At 38.9% G+C, this 13,352-nt stretch overlaps 4 protein-coding genes across 18 annotated transcripts; 1 reads left to right on the top strand and 3 right to left on the bottom strand.

The window, feature by feature from the left end:
* Positions 1-81: 81 nt before the first annotated feature.
* LOC111782238 (pyruvate decarboxylase 1) lies at positions 82-2,777 on the bottom strand. The gene is made up of 7 exons (XM_023663071.2): positions 1,978-2,777; positions 1,730-1,893; positions 1,053-1,614; positions 878-966; positions 682-799; positions 392-580; positions 82-306 (listed from the first exon to the last, which is right to left on the bottom strand). Exons 1-7 carry the CDS (start codon positions 2,452-2,454, stop codon positions 136-138), a joined length of 1,770 nt encoding a protein of 589 aa, XP_023518839.2. The 5' UTR covers positions 2,455-2,777; the 3' UTR covers positions 82-135.
* A 2,679-nt stretch (positions 2,778-5,456) lies between these two features.
* Positions 5,457-7,574, top strand: CHLI2 (magnesium chelatase i2). Of its 2 annotated transcripts, XM_023662970.2 has the most exons (4): positions 5,457-5,728; positions 5,955-6,061; positions 6,400-6,832; positions 6,977-7,574. In XM_023662970.2, the coding sequence occupies exons 1-4, from the start codon at positions 5,623-5,625 to the stop codon at positions 7,447-7,449; spliced, it is 1,119 nt and encodes a 372-aa protein (XP_023518738.2). In that variant the 5' UTR covers positions 5,457-5,622; the 3' UTR covers positions 7,450-7,574. The 2 variants fall into 2 exon arrangements, with proteins under 2 accessions (XP_023518738.2, XP_023518737.2); XM_023662969.2 differs by having other exon boundaries at positions 5,459-5,728; positions 6,400-7,574.
* Positions 7,575-7,883: 309 nt separating this feature from the next.
* Positions 7,884-9,939, bottom strand: LOC111781467 (nudix hydrolase 15, mitochondrial). Its single transcript, XM_023662070.2, has 4 exons — positions 9,331-9,939; positions 8,975-9,117; positions 8,315-8,434; positions 7,884-8,211 (listed from the first exon to the last, which is right to left on the bottom strand). The coding sequence occupies exons 1-4, from the start codon at positions 9,689-9,691 to the stop codon at positions 7,987-7,989; spliced, it is 849 nt and encodes a 282-aa protein (XP_023517838.1). The 5' UTR covers positions 9,692-9,939; the 3' UTR covers positions 7,884-7,986.
* Positions 9,940-10,084: 145 nt separating this feature from the next.
* On the bottom strand, positions 10,085-13,330 carry IQD9 (IQ-domain 9). Of its 14 annotated transcripts, none has more exons than XM_087119982.1 (8): positions 13,131-13,329; positions 12,930-13,011; positions 12,705-12,806; positions 12,005-12,093; positions 11,702-11,851; positions 11,230-11,457; positions 10,817-10,930; positions 10,085-10,725 (listed from the first exon to the last, which is right to left on the bottom strand). In XM_087119982.1, exons 4-8 carry the CDS (start codon positions 12,077-12,079, stop codon positions 10,357-10,359), a joined length of 936 nt encoding a protein of 311 aa, XP_086976108.1. In that variant the 5' UTR covers positions 12,080-12,093; positions 12,705-12,806; positions 12,930-13,011; positions 13,131-13,329; the 3' UTR covers positions 10,085-10,356. The 14 variants fall into 14 exon arrangements, with proteins under 14 accessions (XP_086976108.1, XP_086976107.1, XP_086976114.1 ...); XM_087119981.1 differs by having other exon boundaries at positions 12,982-13,011; XM_087119988.1 differs by lacking the exon at positions 12,930-13,011 and having other exon boundaries at positions 12,005-12,084; positions 13,131-13,330.
* Positions 13,331-13,352: the final 22 nt, after the last annotated feature.

Below are 13,352 nucleotides of genomic sequence, written 5' to 3'. Positions count from 1 at the left end.
AATGAAACCTGACATAACCCAAGTATTTACAATATATCCAAAAGAGCAGAGCAGCTCTCCATTTTAGCATACAACATAAAGTGAATGAAAAACTCTGCTATTTTATTCTCTTTTTGATGTCACTCTAACAGTCGGTTATTGAGGATTTGGAGGGCGACTGTTAGCAGAGGCCACACGAGACCCCCATTCTAGTAGCTCTTTGCTTGTGTCGTCTTTGTGCACCAGAACTTCGATGAAACACAATGATTCTTTGTGTTCGTCGTTCGCGGTCGCAATTGCTTCTATTAGTTCTTCCTCTGTTTGTACCTATTGATTTGAGCAAAAGTTGAATTACTAAATAAGGATGGATCGTGATGAGTTGTTTTGGAGTGAGTTAAGACTTTGGGCTAACCTTGGCCGTCCAGCATTTTCCTTCACCATTGTGAATGGCATCGACCACTCCAGTGTAGTTCCAGTTCTTGATAACATTGTATGGACCATCGTGAATCTCTACGTCTATGGTATATCCTCCATTGTTGATGAGGAAGATGATGGTCCTTTGCCCACATTTAATCATTGTTGAAATATCTTGAGCCGCCACCTGAAAGTTCATGAGTTTATGATTTGTAAGATTCTATACGCAGTTTGAGTTCTTAATTTTGAGTTATCAAATCAAACTCAACCATCGAGCTAATAGCAAACCTGGAAACTCCCGTCACCAATACAGGCGATTATACGCTTATCTTTATTGGCCTGAGCATATCCCAAAGTGGCACCTACTGACCATCCAACAGAACCATATTGCATTTGGAATTCATAGCTGAACAGAGCCACACAAAAGAATTACAACTCTGCAACTGAAAAAAGCTTTAAAAAACACAAAAAAAACCAAGCTGACCCGCAATTCTCAGGAAGACGAAGCTTCTGACAGTTGAACCATGAATCACCAATTTCAGCAATTACCGCAGTGTCACCGGACAACATATTCTATTGGAAAGTAAGAAAGAAAAAAGAAGAACACCATCGTCAAGAAATTGGAAACTTTTATACTGTTAAAGATTCATATGGTTAACCTGAATATGTTTGAAGAGAACATTGACTCGTAAAGGTTCGTCCTTTGCATAGTTGAGAGGGATACAAGGAGGAACATATATTCGGCGATGATTCTCAAGAGCAGTGGGGTTTTTCTTCAATCTTTTGGCCAATGCATTTAGAAAATCAGCCATGAAAACGCAGCCAAAGGATGGGCCATTACCGATGGTCACACCGTTCACATTCACAATCACAGCCTTCTCTTTTTTCACAAGTAGAGAGTACCCAACAGAGCTGTAATCATTGAAAACAGGGCCAACAAACACATAAGCATCGGCTGATTCAACTATCTCCCCACAAAAACTGGTGCTCACAGCACCCCAATATGTCCCAATAAACTGTGGATGGTGCTCCGGCACCAACCCTTTCCCGGACGGCATAAGGGCGATCGGATATCCGCTTGCATCGGCCAGCTCGACGAACGCCCGTTGTGCCTTTGCCACTCTTAGCTTGGGACCGCCAACAATCACCGGCTTCACTGCGTTGTTGAGAAAATTTGCAGTTGCTTCAACTGCTGCTTCCAACCCCCATTGGTTGCTTACTCTAGAAATATGACATTCAACTCAAGTAACGTTAACCATCAAACTATAACAAATGATTAGGTTTGATATGGCACATTCAAAGGGAAGGGACGATAATTGAAGAAAAATTGTCATACTTTGGAGCAAGAAAGAAGGGAACTGGATCTGCAGTAAAAGTAGGATGAGGGACTCCAGGAAGATTGCAACTTATGTTGATGTAAACTGGTTTGCTCTCCTTTAAAGCAGTTGAAATCGCAGTGTCTATCAACTCATGCGCATCACTCAAATCATTCACAATCGCCTGCCACATTACCACTTCATAAACCAAATTGAAAAAACCCCATTAACCATATTTTCAATTAACACCCTTGAATCTGAAAGTTACCTGATAACAGGTGACTGTTTGGAAGCATTGAAGCTCTTGGGTGAAATCAGGAAGCCCAATGGTATGATGCAAGATCCTGTTAGTGCCATAATCGTTGGAATTTGGGCCACCCACAATGCAAATCACAGGCAAATTTTCACTGTATGCACCAGCAATAGCGTTCAACACGCTAAGCCCACCAACGGTGAAAGTGACCACACATGCACCCACGCCCTTGGCTCGAGCATAGCCATCGGCAGCGTAGCCAGCGTTGAGTTCATTGCAGCAGCCGATCAAGTTGAGTTCAGGGTCAGAGATCAAGTGATCCAAAAGGGTCAGATTGAAATCCCCAGGAACAAAGAACACATCTTTGACTCCGATCTCAACGAGGCGTCGAGCGAGATGACTACCCGCCGTGCCGCTTGGGGCATTGGGAGCCACTGGCAGTAGAATTGAAGTGGGATGAGGTGCAGAGGCAATTGAATTAGCAGATTCCATACGAAACGAAAATCAGAGGTTAAAAGATCCGATTTTGAGGCTACTATTTTTGTGGGTTTTGGAGATGTTATTACATAATTATTAGAGAATGGGGAAAGCTTGAAACTATGGGCGTTGGAACAATTGTGAGTTTCTTAAGTGAACTCCATTTGTCATCGTGTAGAAAAAAAGGCAGGCACTTGGCATACGGTGGATTCTTTTAGAAGTCCCAACTTGTTTGTCAGCACCGTGGCTCTGAATTCAACGGTTCCGACACAGAGAGATCTGTGGCTAATGTGGAGCAAGTTAAAAATACAATCTATGAGTTTTTGTTCTGTTTTCTTTGGATGATCTAAATTTGAAGGCTGAAACCAAATACAGCCGTTATTTTTCTCAAACTAATGATGATAATCTCTTGCTATCATTATCAATGCACGGATAATTTACTGATAGTTAACGACGACACTGACGCATGAGATTCATATGCTCGAGCACAAGAGACTCAACTTCATTGAAGTGTAAATGATGCATAAAACTTGTATACAATATACGAGAACGTACATAATGCACAAAACATCGAGTATGATGTGAATATAGAAACCAAATCTAAGGTGTGCGTAGAAATATAGAAACTGAACATGAGGTGAATGTAGAAGCTCGAACCTCAAATAGTCGATTAGCACACTACTTGATGTCTGACTTTAATACCATTCGTAATAGTTCATTGTTACGTCACCTAAATCTTAGGTTGAAATTATAACATAGAAACAACTTTATTATGTCACCTAAATTGGTACGTCACAGCACTGAGGGCAAATCATTCAATATTTGCTACTCACCTAATTCCATGCAATATTAGAATGATTTTATTTTTTTTTCTATTTTTAAATATGGAAAACCTACTCAACTTAGAACACTTTCCATGCAAATCTATGGACTCATAACCCTTTTAAACTACACGACACCCTTCCATTATCTTATTTGATTCTCCAAAATCTGATCATTTTGATCATAATAGACGCAAAAAGTTGATTTGAAAGAAATTCATTCAAAATCTTGATTAACCACAAAGCCAAGAAGACGGCTTGTCTTCTTCCTTGTATGGTGGTTTGCATTCATCGTTTCTGTATTAATTTTCAACTCAGTGGCGGCTGCTTTAACACCTTTTTATAATGAAGCAAAAGCCTAGACGTGGGTGTGATATCATATTTGACTGCCTTCTTTTAAACTGCTACCAAAATGAGTATCTCAAACATACTCTTTACAATATGATCGTCAAATGTTTTATCGTTTTCGGTTTGAATTAGTCCACATATTCGTAATCAATTAATATTTTGAGAATATATTAGTTATGGAATATATTATATTCCATTAATATTTTTTGATTTGATTAGTACTATATTTTATTTTATTTTCAACCTTTAAGCCGTTTATATTGTGAATATCATATGAAGACTGTACTGGATTCCAATTCTATTTCTCATTCTTAATTATGTATTGTTTTCTTAAATAATATTTTCAGATCTATTCACACTTTTGAAGATAGATATTGTGTCAATATTAATAATAATGGAAAATTCGTGGGCACAATACATTTGTAAGATAAAATCTGAAAAAAAAAAAAAAAAAAAAAAAAAACAAAAAAGTTGCCATTACTGTCAAGAACAGTACAAATTATTGATCGTGGCTGTTGTCTTTCTCAGAACTGTTTTAGGTGGGAGAGGATTAGTGGTGGTGGGGATCAGGGCCTCCCGGCGACCGACGCGCCACTTGACGTTGATGAATGCCTTCTGAGCCTTCAACGGCAACCAACCCAATGTGGAAGTTGTCTTTGGAGCCCAACAGCGCTGGCCGGTATGAGTAATCTGGAAAGTTTGGTTCCGAGTCTAAACCAAAAAGTGGTCGAGAATGAGAGCCTGCAAGAGAGTGTGCGGCCAACACGATGAGACAGACCCAAAACATAAACTTGGCCATTTGTTTGAATTTGAGGAAATAGTTTGAAGCGACGTGTAGACTCGAGATGCGGCGGGTTTTTTATAGTCGCCAAACGCATCTTACCTTAATCTAATCATAATGCCTTTTTTATTTCCCTAATGAATTCATTGGTTGAACTTAAATGAATTTACGGCTTGTCCTCTTGCATGGGTTTAATACCACCTTCATTGACTCTGCCCCTATCTCCTTTTCAAATTGGATGATAATGATAATGTAACCACCCATCATTTGATTCATCTATCTACCTACAACCTATTTCCTTTTCCATTCACAAATAGTTGGCCTAATTTTGATTAATTTATTTATTTTTGCTCCAATTGGTCAATGGAGAATCTCAATTTTATCCTAATTTTCTATGCATCTTTTTAGGTCACGAGTTTGTCCATCCTGAGTTGCATTTAAAACAAAAACTAATGCCGTGGCTGGAAGCTTTATAGAGGAAAAGGAAATGTAGATATTGGATGAGGTTTAAAGAAGAAGCGGCCTCAAAACTCATTGCTCCAACCTCACCACTCTCCATTCCAATCTTCCATAATATAAATTATCTTTCCAATCTCCACTCGCACCCGCTCACTCATTCGATTTAGATAAAGGATATGAAAATCAAAAGAGAGAAGACAGAAGAAGAAGAAATATATGTTCTTTTTGTTTGCCTCTTTCGTGCTTTGTAAGAGTACAAGTCTACCGCTAGCAAATATTGTCATCTTTAGTTTTCCTTTTCTAACTTACTATCAACTTTTTTTAAATGTTCGTCTCTTAGAGAAATATATGTGCGTCTGACATGTCAACATGAAGTTTCTTTTTTAGACTTTTTATTTTTTTTTTTAATTCAAGGATAATATTGAAACGTTTGAAATTTGTGGATATTTTCTAGACAAAAAGAAAAAGTTTTAAAATATTTTTATTAATTTCGCATAAGCTTAATTTAAAAAATATATTTTAGTTCTTTAGGTACATATTTTTAATAAATTTTAAAACTCAAAATTTGATTAAATAATAATGATAATTTTTATGAAAAATGAACAATAATCTAAAGGTAAGTGACCTTGGAGTAGGCTTGGAAGGGAGACGATGAAGAAGCATACGCAGAGAACTTTGGACTGAAATTTATCCTCTCTTATTCGCAACCTAACAAACCATTATCGAAGTTGGGAACGAATCACCAGCGATTCGCACCCACGCTAGAACTCGCCCATGGCGTTCGCTCTCGGAAGATCTTCCTCAACCGCGATCTTGGCTTCTCGATCACTCTCTTCTCCCTCCCCCACGCATTTCGTCCCTCTTCTATCCCTAACCCCAGGTACATTTCCATGGAAATTAACCAACCTGCACTCTTTTCAATTTCCCCTGTACTTTATTCTTTGCTTATTGTCGTCTTTCACTGCGTCTTTGATGGCTCCGAACTCATTTTTAGTTTCTTTTACCCGTCGATTGAAGCCTAATATTTGAAATTCTGGTGATGCAAATCTTGAGTTTCAGCAATTTTCATCGAACCTTTTGTGTGTAAGCAAATGGTAATTTTGCAGCTCATGGCAATGGGAAGAAGTCTTTTGGGAGTATTAGGATTCAGGGGAAGAAGGAAAGGCCTCAGGTTCAATGTAATGTTGCGGCTGAAATAAACACTGTGGAGCAGGTATGTTGCACCCCAACAATGGATATGGGATGCCGTCTGGCTCTAGTAAATTAACTGTAAACCAAATAGAATTGATGATATGCATTTGAAGACTTCCGACTGGCTTTACAGTTTCTTGAACTTTGCTTATAGTCGGGGAAAATGTTTGTTAAGGTCTTAAGTTCTGCAATATCTTTACTGGTCAATGAACTAGAAGGATCTTAGTTTAAACAATTCTTTAATAGTTTCTTTAGAAGGAATAAAGAAGGCAAAAAATTTAGAGGTGAGAAAATGAATGTAGAAATCATTGGGGTTGTTTCAAGATTAGATGAGTATATAATGTATTCGTAATTTTTCAGGCTGCAAATCTCTCAAAAGAGAGTCAGAGGCCTGTTTATCCATTTGCTGCTATAGTTGGGCAGGATGAGATGAAACTATGCCTTCTTCTGAACGTTATTGACCCGAAAATAGGAGGTGTCATGATAATGGGTGATAGAGGAACAGGAAAATCCACCACTGTTAGGTCCATGGTTGATTTGCTCCCTGAAATCAGAGTTGTATTTGGGGATCCCTACAATTCTGATCCTGAGGACCCTGAATCAATGGGTATTGAAGTGAGGGAAAGTCTGGGGAAAGGAGAGGAACTTTCAGTGGTGATGACCAAAATCAATATGGTTGATCTGCCATTGGGTGCTACTGAAGACAGGGTGTGTGGGACTATTGACATTGAAAAGGCACTTACTGAAGGTGTGAAAGCATTTGAGCCTGGCCTTCTTGCCAAAGCGAACAGAGGTATTCTCTATGTAGATGAGGTAAATCTTTTGGATGATCATTTGGTTGATGTCCTACTAGATTCTGCTGCTTCTGGTTGGAACACAGTTGAGAGAGAAGGTATATCCATTTCCCATCCCGCACGATTCATCTTAATTGGTTCAGGAAATCCAGAAGAAGGGGAGCTTAGGCCACAGCTGCTCGATCGGTTCGGAATGCATGCGCAAGTAGGTACTGTAAGGGATGCAGAGTTGAGAGTGAAGATTGTAGAGGAGAGGGCCCGGTTTGACCAGAATCCCAAAGAGTTCCGTGAATCTTACAACGCAGAGCAAGAAAAGTTACAGCAACAAATTTCATCGGCTAGAACTTCACTTTCCTCTGTGCAGATAGATCATGATCTGAAGGTGAAAATCTCCAAGGTTTGTGCCGAGTTGAACGTCGATGGATTGAGAGGAGACATCGTGACAAATAGAGCTGCAAAGGCTCTTGCAGCTCTAAAGGGAAGGGATAAAGTTGGTGCTGAGGATATAGCTACTGTCATTCCCAACTGCTTAAGACATCGTCTTAGAAAGGATCCATTGGAATCTATTGATTCTGGTTTACTTGTGATTGAGAAATTTTATGAGGTATTTGGCTGAGAAAGGTTATTCAAATGGCCTTGTCTCTGCAACTCTTTTTGTAAGTGCTTATTGAAGTGTTTCCCTTCTCCATTAAATATGAGAAGAATTTTAAAGATATCCAATACAAGGGTAATTCTTATTTATCTGGAGAAATCTACGATCTCTACTGCTGTAAAACGAGGTCCAATTATATTATCTAGAACTTCATGCACCCTATCAATCATTTGAGTGTTTCCGTTTCAATTCATCAGTAAAACGAATGTCAGTCTATGTATTGGCCTCAAGAAAAGGTCAAGTTGAAGAATATATGTCCATTGATGGCATATGTAGGGTAGCAGTGAGCATTCACTCTCAATGGTAACTTTCTCAGCACATGATACTGCTGGCTTCCTCTATTCTGAAATTTTATTCTTGGTTCCTAGTTGAAAAGCATCCAAATGAGTGCAATAATCTTTGGAATCTTCTACCTTTTATTCATTTTAAACATTAACATCAAAATGTTATTTCAGTTGAGGTCCGACTTCGATACTACAGTTGAACAATAAAATCTCAAATTTAAGACATAATTGTATCTTTGGCTACAACCCTTGGAACCTTGAAGATAGGGTTTTGCTCCAGAAAAGGTGGTGAACTCTGGAGTACTATTGATGCAGCCCTTATCAAGATCCCAGCAGTTAAACCCCATATCACATACTTCTTGTTCTCGGTTTCATAGTCAAAGAAATGAACAAGGTATTTGCATCCCATCCACTCTCTTTCCTCTGATCTCCGATTTTCATCCTGCATCAAATGTTTTAAGACAACATTAACATTGAAGGGTTCAAGATCAAGAACAGAAAATAGTTATATTTTCTTTAATTCTCCACCAAACAGAGACAATAACCTTAATGAACATATCAAGTGGAGCGTCGAATACTTCTTCCACTTCAGCAGGATTTGGTCTGGGAATGAATGCATTTCTGTCAGTCATAATACCTATAACAGGAACCACTCTTAGGAGATGCTGCAAAGAAAACAGAACAGATCATCAGCAAATGCTTCTTGCTGCTCTCAAAACTAGGAGTGTTCTTATAGTCCAAAATATAGGGTACCTATTCAAAGAAAGCATTTGAAACTGAAAGCAACATAATTCTAGTCTCTACGACTTAGTGCCTCAATAAGAAAAAGGAAACATCTTGGAGTTCCCATGAAACCAAACTCTGATAATCAGAAAACCCTAATTTACCAGCATAAACCTTCGGTCATGCCCTACATCCTCATTCTTTTTCTACCCATCAAGTCCCCAAGGCGTTGAGGATTAGCACGAGTTTCCCTTAAAACTGCACTTTGAAAGAGAGAATTTTCACAAGAACCCTTGAAGCAGGGCGCCAAAAGTTGAAATTTCGACGCTGTATACTTCGTTAATTTGATCTTAAAATATTAACCTATTGTTTCCTACTATCAGAAATGAGCCCGTTCTCCACCCTAGTAGGGAGTTTCAATGATGGATCGAATACTTATCATCGCAAATCCAGAAATTTTGTGGGGGAGCGAGATCACAAACCTTAGACAAGAATGGCTCAAGAACCGAAACAACATTTACAAGCGAAGGATCCAAACCAATTTCCTCCTCCGCTTCTCTCGTCGCAGTCGCCCCATCGTCTTCATCTCCTTCCTCTGCTTTTCCTCCAGGCAATGCAATTTCACCTGCACACAAGTTCGCCCCCAATTGATCACTTAACGGCTAATAAAGGTAAATTGAAACAGGGTTCAGATTGATTTGATATATATATATAGTCAAATAGAGGTACGAATCCTTTTCCATTTTCGGAAAAGAAGAAGGTTAAATTCAAATTTTCGTTTTTGTGTTCTCTTTCCCAGATTACTTTTATCTCTTCGATTCAATCGAACTGCACTGACCCGAGTGAGTAGACAACCTCGAGGATCGCTTGGTGAGAATGACCCGAAGATCGCCATCCTTCCCTTCAAAAAGGCAGATCAACACAGCCGCTTTCTTGGGTCTGAATCTCTCTGGGTCTCGGGAAATTGGGGTGGCCGATTCCGGGAAACCCACTTGAGAAACAACCTTTCCATTGCTCTCCTCACTGCTTGGCTCATCTATGTCATCCAACAATGGCGGCGGCTTGTAAAGGCGGAGTTGCTGTGCCAAAGCGACTAGCCTTCTTGAGCACCCAGAAGAGTCCGACGAAGATTCCATGAGTTTTGGGATCTGTGTAATGTAGAGGGATGGTTTCGATAGCCTTCTCAATATTGAAATCATGAATTTAAAGCCTCACCGATTTCTTCATCAATAAATGAGTCAGCCCGTTTCATTACCAACAATAGCTGGCGGGGCTTTTAGCAAGCATTAGGCATTGGTTGGAACGAAAAGGAGTTTGGTTCTGGGCGCTGGGATTGGAAGAAGGAACTACGAAACTCACAAGCGTTACTTCTCGCTCGAGAGAAGTTTATTATAATTGTGTACTAAAATGACTTTAAAACTCGCCACTGTCAACGTGACACGTTGAAGTACCTTCCATGGATATTCTATCTGCACGAACATGAGTCGCTAAGGAGGACGACAGTTGTTGGAATGTAAGGAATCTTTAAGATTTGAAGTTGTTTATGTTGTTTCTCGTAAAACCCACATATTATTGGAGATTAGATTACATAATTTCAAAATCATGAACACTGTTCATATACATTATAACTTATGTAATACTCACTGTTTTCTTTTTCTTTCAAATATACATAACAAGAAACAGGAAAGAAAACGTAAGAAAATAATGACATGGGGTCAGTCTGCATGCCAATAATACATTAGCTCACACCACTCCATCAATGAACATCATCAAATGACATACAGAAAACAAATGGCTTCTACATCTTTATTCACTTTCTTCCATGAAAATATGAACACCTTTTGCATTCTATAAATGGCATCGATTAGGACGTTGTTTCTTCTTTCTTAGTGTTTGCTTCATCATCTTTAACGCTTTTCTTGATGCCCTTTTCTTTAGCCAGTTTCTCGGTTTTTTCGGTTGCTGGATACGACAACCTTCGAGCCTTTGGAGTTGATTTTCCATTCGGGGAAGGAGGTTTAACCAAAACTCTTGCTTTTGGGGATGGAGAGCTTTTCTTACTGACTTTGCTTGATTGTCTCATTGTCGATTTCTTTGGAGTAACTAACTTAGATGGTACGCGGCTCTCCCATGGACGAGCAGCAATCCATCGTTCTTTCCAGCTCCAACCCCAATCAGCTTTACCAAGTTCATCTTTACCCAGACCATACATCTCACTGGAGTTTGCTCTCCACTGAAAGTTTTAGAGGATTTGTGAAATGACCAATGGAGATGAGGGGCATCATGATGTGTAAAATAGTTCACGTTTTTAGTGATTGGCTTACCTGATGTGAGAATGCATATGCCATAGCACGTTCACGCTTAACAGCTGCTTCTTCTCTCTCGTGTACCCTTGAAAGAATCTCCTCCATGGTGTCTGCACCGCCACACCACTCTACCTGCAGTCCATTCAAACTACTGCTTAACAGGACTGATATGCCCAAAACAAAAAAAAAAAAAAAAAAAAAAAAAAAAAAAAAAAAAAAAAAAAAAAGTAATATTCAAGCTTCATAATTGGTATATTTTTAAACTTCTGAGTACTTTATAAACGATTGAACTTCATAGACCCTCAATCTTACAACTAAGCAGCAGACATAACATGAAGGAAACAAGAATCACAAAACAGAGTCAGATGTTTGGGTTACTAGGACTTTAGTAATGAGGAGAACTTAGCACACAGGAGAAGCAATGGACTGACCTCAATATCATGAAGTTTAGTCTCAAGTTTTCGTTGATTCTCCAATCTCTTTTGTTTGAGGCGTCCTTCAGTCACCATACAGATTCGACGAGCCCTAATTTGAGCCTGTATATTGCTCCACGAATGAAGATAACTTATTGTAGATGTAGCATGCCTTCTAACAGAGTGGCCTTGAGTCAGATTCTGCAGTCTCACAGCTCCTTTCAAGCGACGTAAAATTTTCCTGGCCTATAATAGGTGAAAAATATAGCAACATTAACAGCTATGTGCAGATAAGAATAACAAAATGCTGCCTGCTATGAGTACCTAAAAGTTAGAATGTCTCATCAATCCTGGTTATGAAATATAGTATGATAAATATCATGTGTAAAGAGCAGATGGGTAAGCAACAAAAGGGGCATGTGACATCAATAAACTCATCATGAAGGATATATTTCAGAGGGAAGAAGGTCGTATAGAAATAGGAACTCACACGATAAGCTCGATATGCAGTCTGAATCCGAACTGCAGCTACATCTTCAATTGGCATCCCAAGAGACTTGTTGCTCCCATTGGTACCACTCTTTTTAACCTTCGAGGAATCCTTTTCCAGATTATTCGATTTCAAAGCATTTGATTTCTCCTGAGATGATGATTTCCATATCAGAGTAGAAAACTAATAAGAACTGATGAAGAGAAGATTGAAACTTCTCCATTTTATTTCCCCTCCTTTTCTTACTGAGGAGCCAAGGACCATAGTTTGTACCAAAAACCAAAAGAAATTGCATTCCCATACCTTAGCATGTTTTGAACTGCTGGTTTTTACTTTCCTTAAGCGAATTACTGTCTTAAACCAGTCTCCAGAACCCATGCTCACTATACAACCTAGAAACAATTTCACGTTAGTCAAACGCCATTAATATCATTAATAAGCAAGCGTTGGCTAACCCTAGTCTGCTTCAATAATATTTCAGTGTTAGGTCTCCCCTTAAATTTTTCTTATTGGACCATAGGATTACTGGGTATACGCAAAAGAAACTTTCAATACAGATCCACAGAAAACATTGAATTGAACTTGAAATTAACAACACAGGAAAGAAACCAAGATAAGATGGTACCCAATGAACATCTGCCAATCAATTATACCACATTTCAAAATCAACAATCTCAGATCATAGCAACTAGTTTATGAAAACAGTGGCTCAAGATCACGCCATTTCATTGAAAAGAAGATTATATGTTCCATAATCACAGACATCATCATCACCAGGGAAGAAATGGAAAATCCCAAAAAAGAATCACAGAACATAAGGAATTTCAGCATGAACACGCTTCTAAGTGTTCCAGATCTACAATTTCTTACCAATTTCAAAATCCCATGTCTCAAAACAGCAACACAGAAACGGGGGTAATAGTAAACGGAAAGAAATGCAGGTGAAGAATAGATATACCGAGAAAAGGGTAGAGAGGGAACCAATGAAGAAACCGTTCTAAACCTGGTCTAATGCATAAGCATAGGCACTCCAATTTTGAAAGAGAAGGAAGTAGACAACTGGTCCAGCTTTCTGAAGTCGTAGTAGTAAAGATGAAGGCAATCCCTGAGAGAATAAAAGTGGTTGTTGCAATGTGGATTAGTCATGGCCCATCACCACCCTTTTTTTCTCCCAAAATAGTTTTTAAAACCCAACAAAAAATGAAAACCCTTAAACAAATCTTCCTGCCCTCAATCAGAGGCTCAACCAACGCAACAGCTCATAAGAACGAAGATCATACGGTGCTCATTAACTGGTTGGTGGCTTCCTCCTACAGCGACATGGGAACCAACGCTTTGATCGAAAATCGAAATGAAAAAAAGAAAAGGGAGTGAAGAAAGAGATGAATGAATGAAAATTTCAGATAGGAATTGTCCAAATTGAACCAACCGTAGAATGAATTATTGAGCTAAGCTGAATGGTAACAAAATTGGTATTTCCTGGCCACTCCTTTGCGACATCTGTACATTACGCAAATCTTGTCGCCCCACATCGTCTCCATCTTTAATTAATGAACGGAGGCATCAATTTCTTTGTTTTTTCTTCCGATTCCATCACGAAGTTTGAAATCTCTCTTCCATTCCGTTCTCTAATTAAGTTCCCAATTTCCAA

This window comes from Cucurbita pepo, chromosome 19 (genome assembly GCF_057944985.1).
Source record: "Cucurbita pepo subsp. pepo isolate OVF chromosome 19, ASM5794498v1, whole genome shotgun sequence".
Lineage (NCBI taxonomy): Eukaryota > Viridiplantae > Streptophyta > Magnoliopsida > Cucurbitales > Cucurbitaceae > Cucurbita > Cucurbita pepo.
Note: the sequence above shows the minus strand (reverse complement) of the source record. Positions and strands in the feature narration are given on the sequence as shown.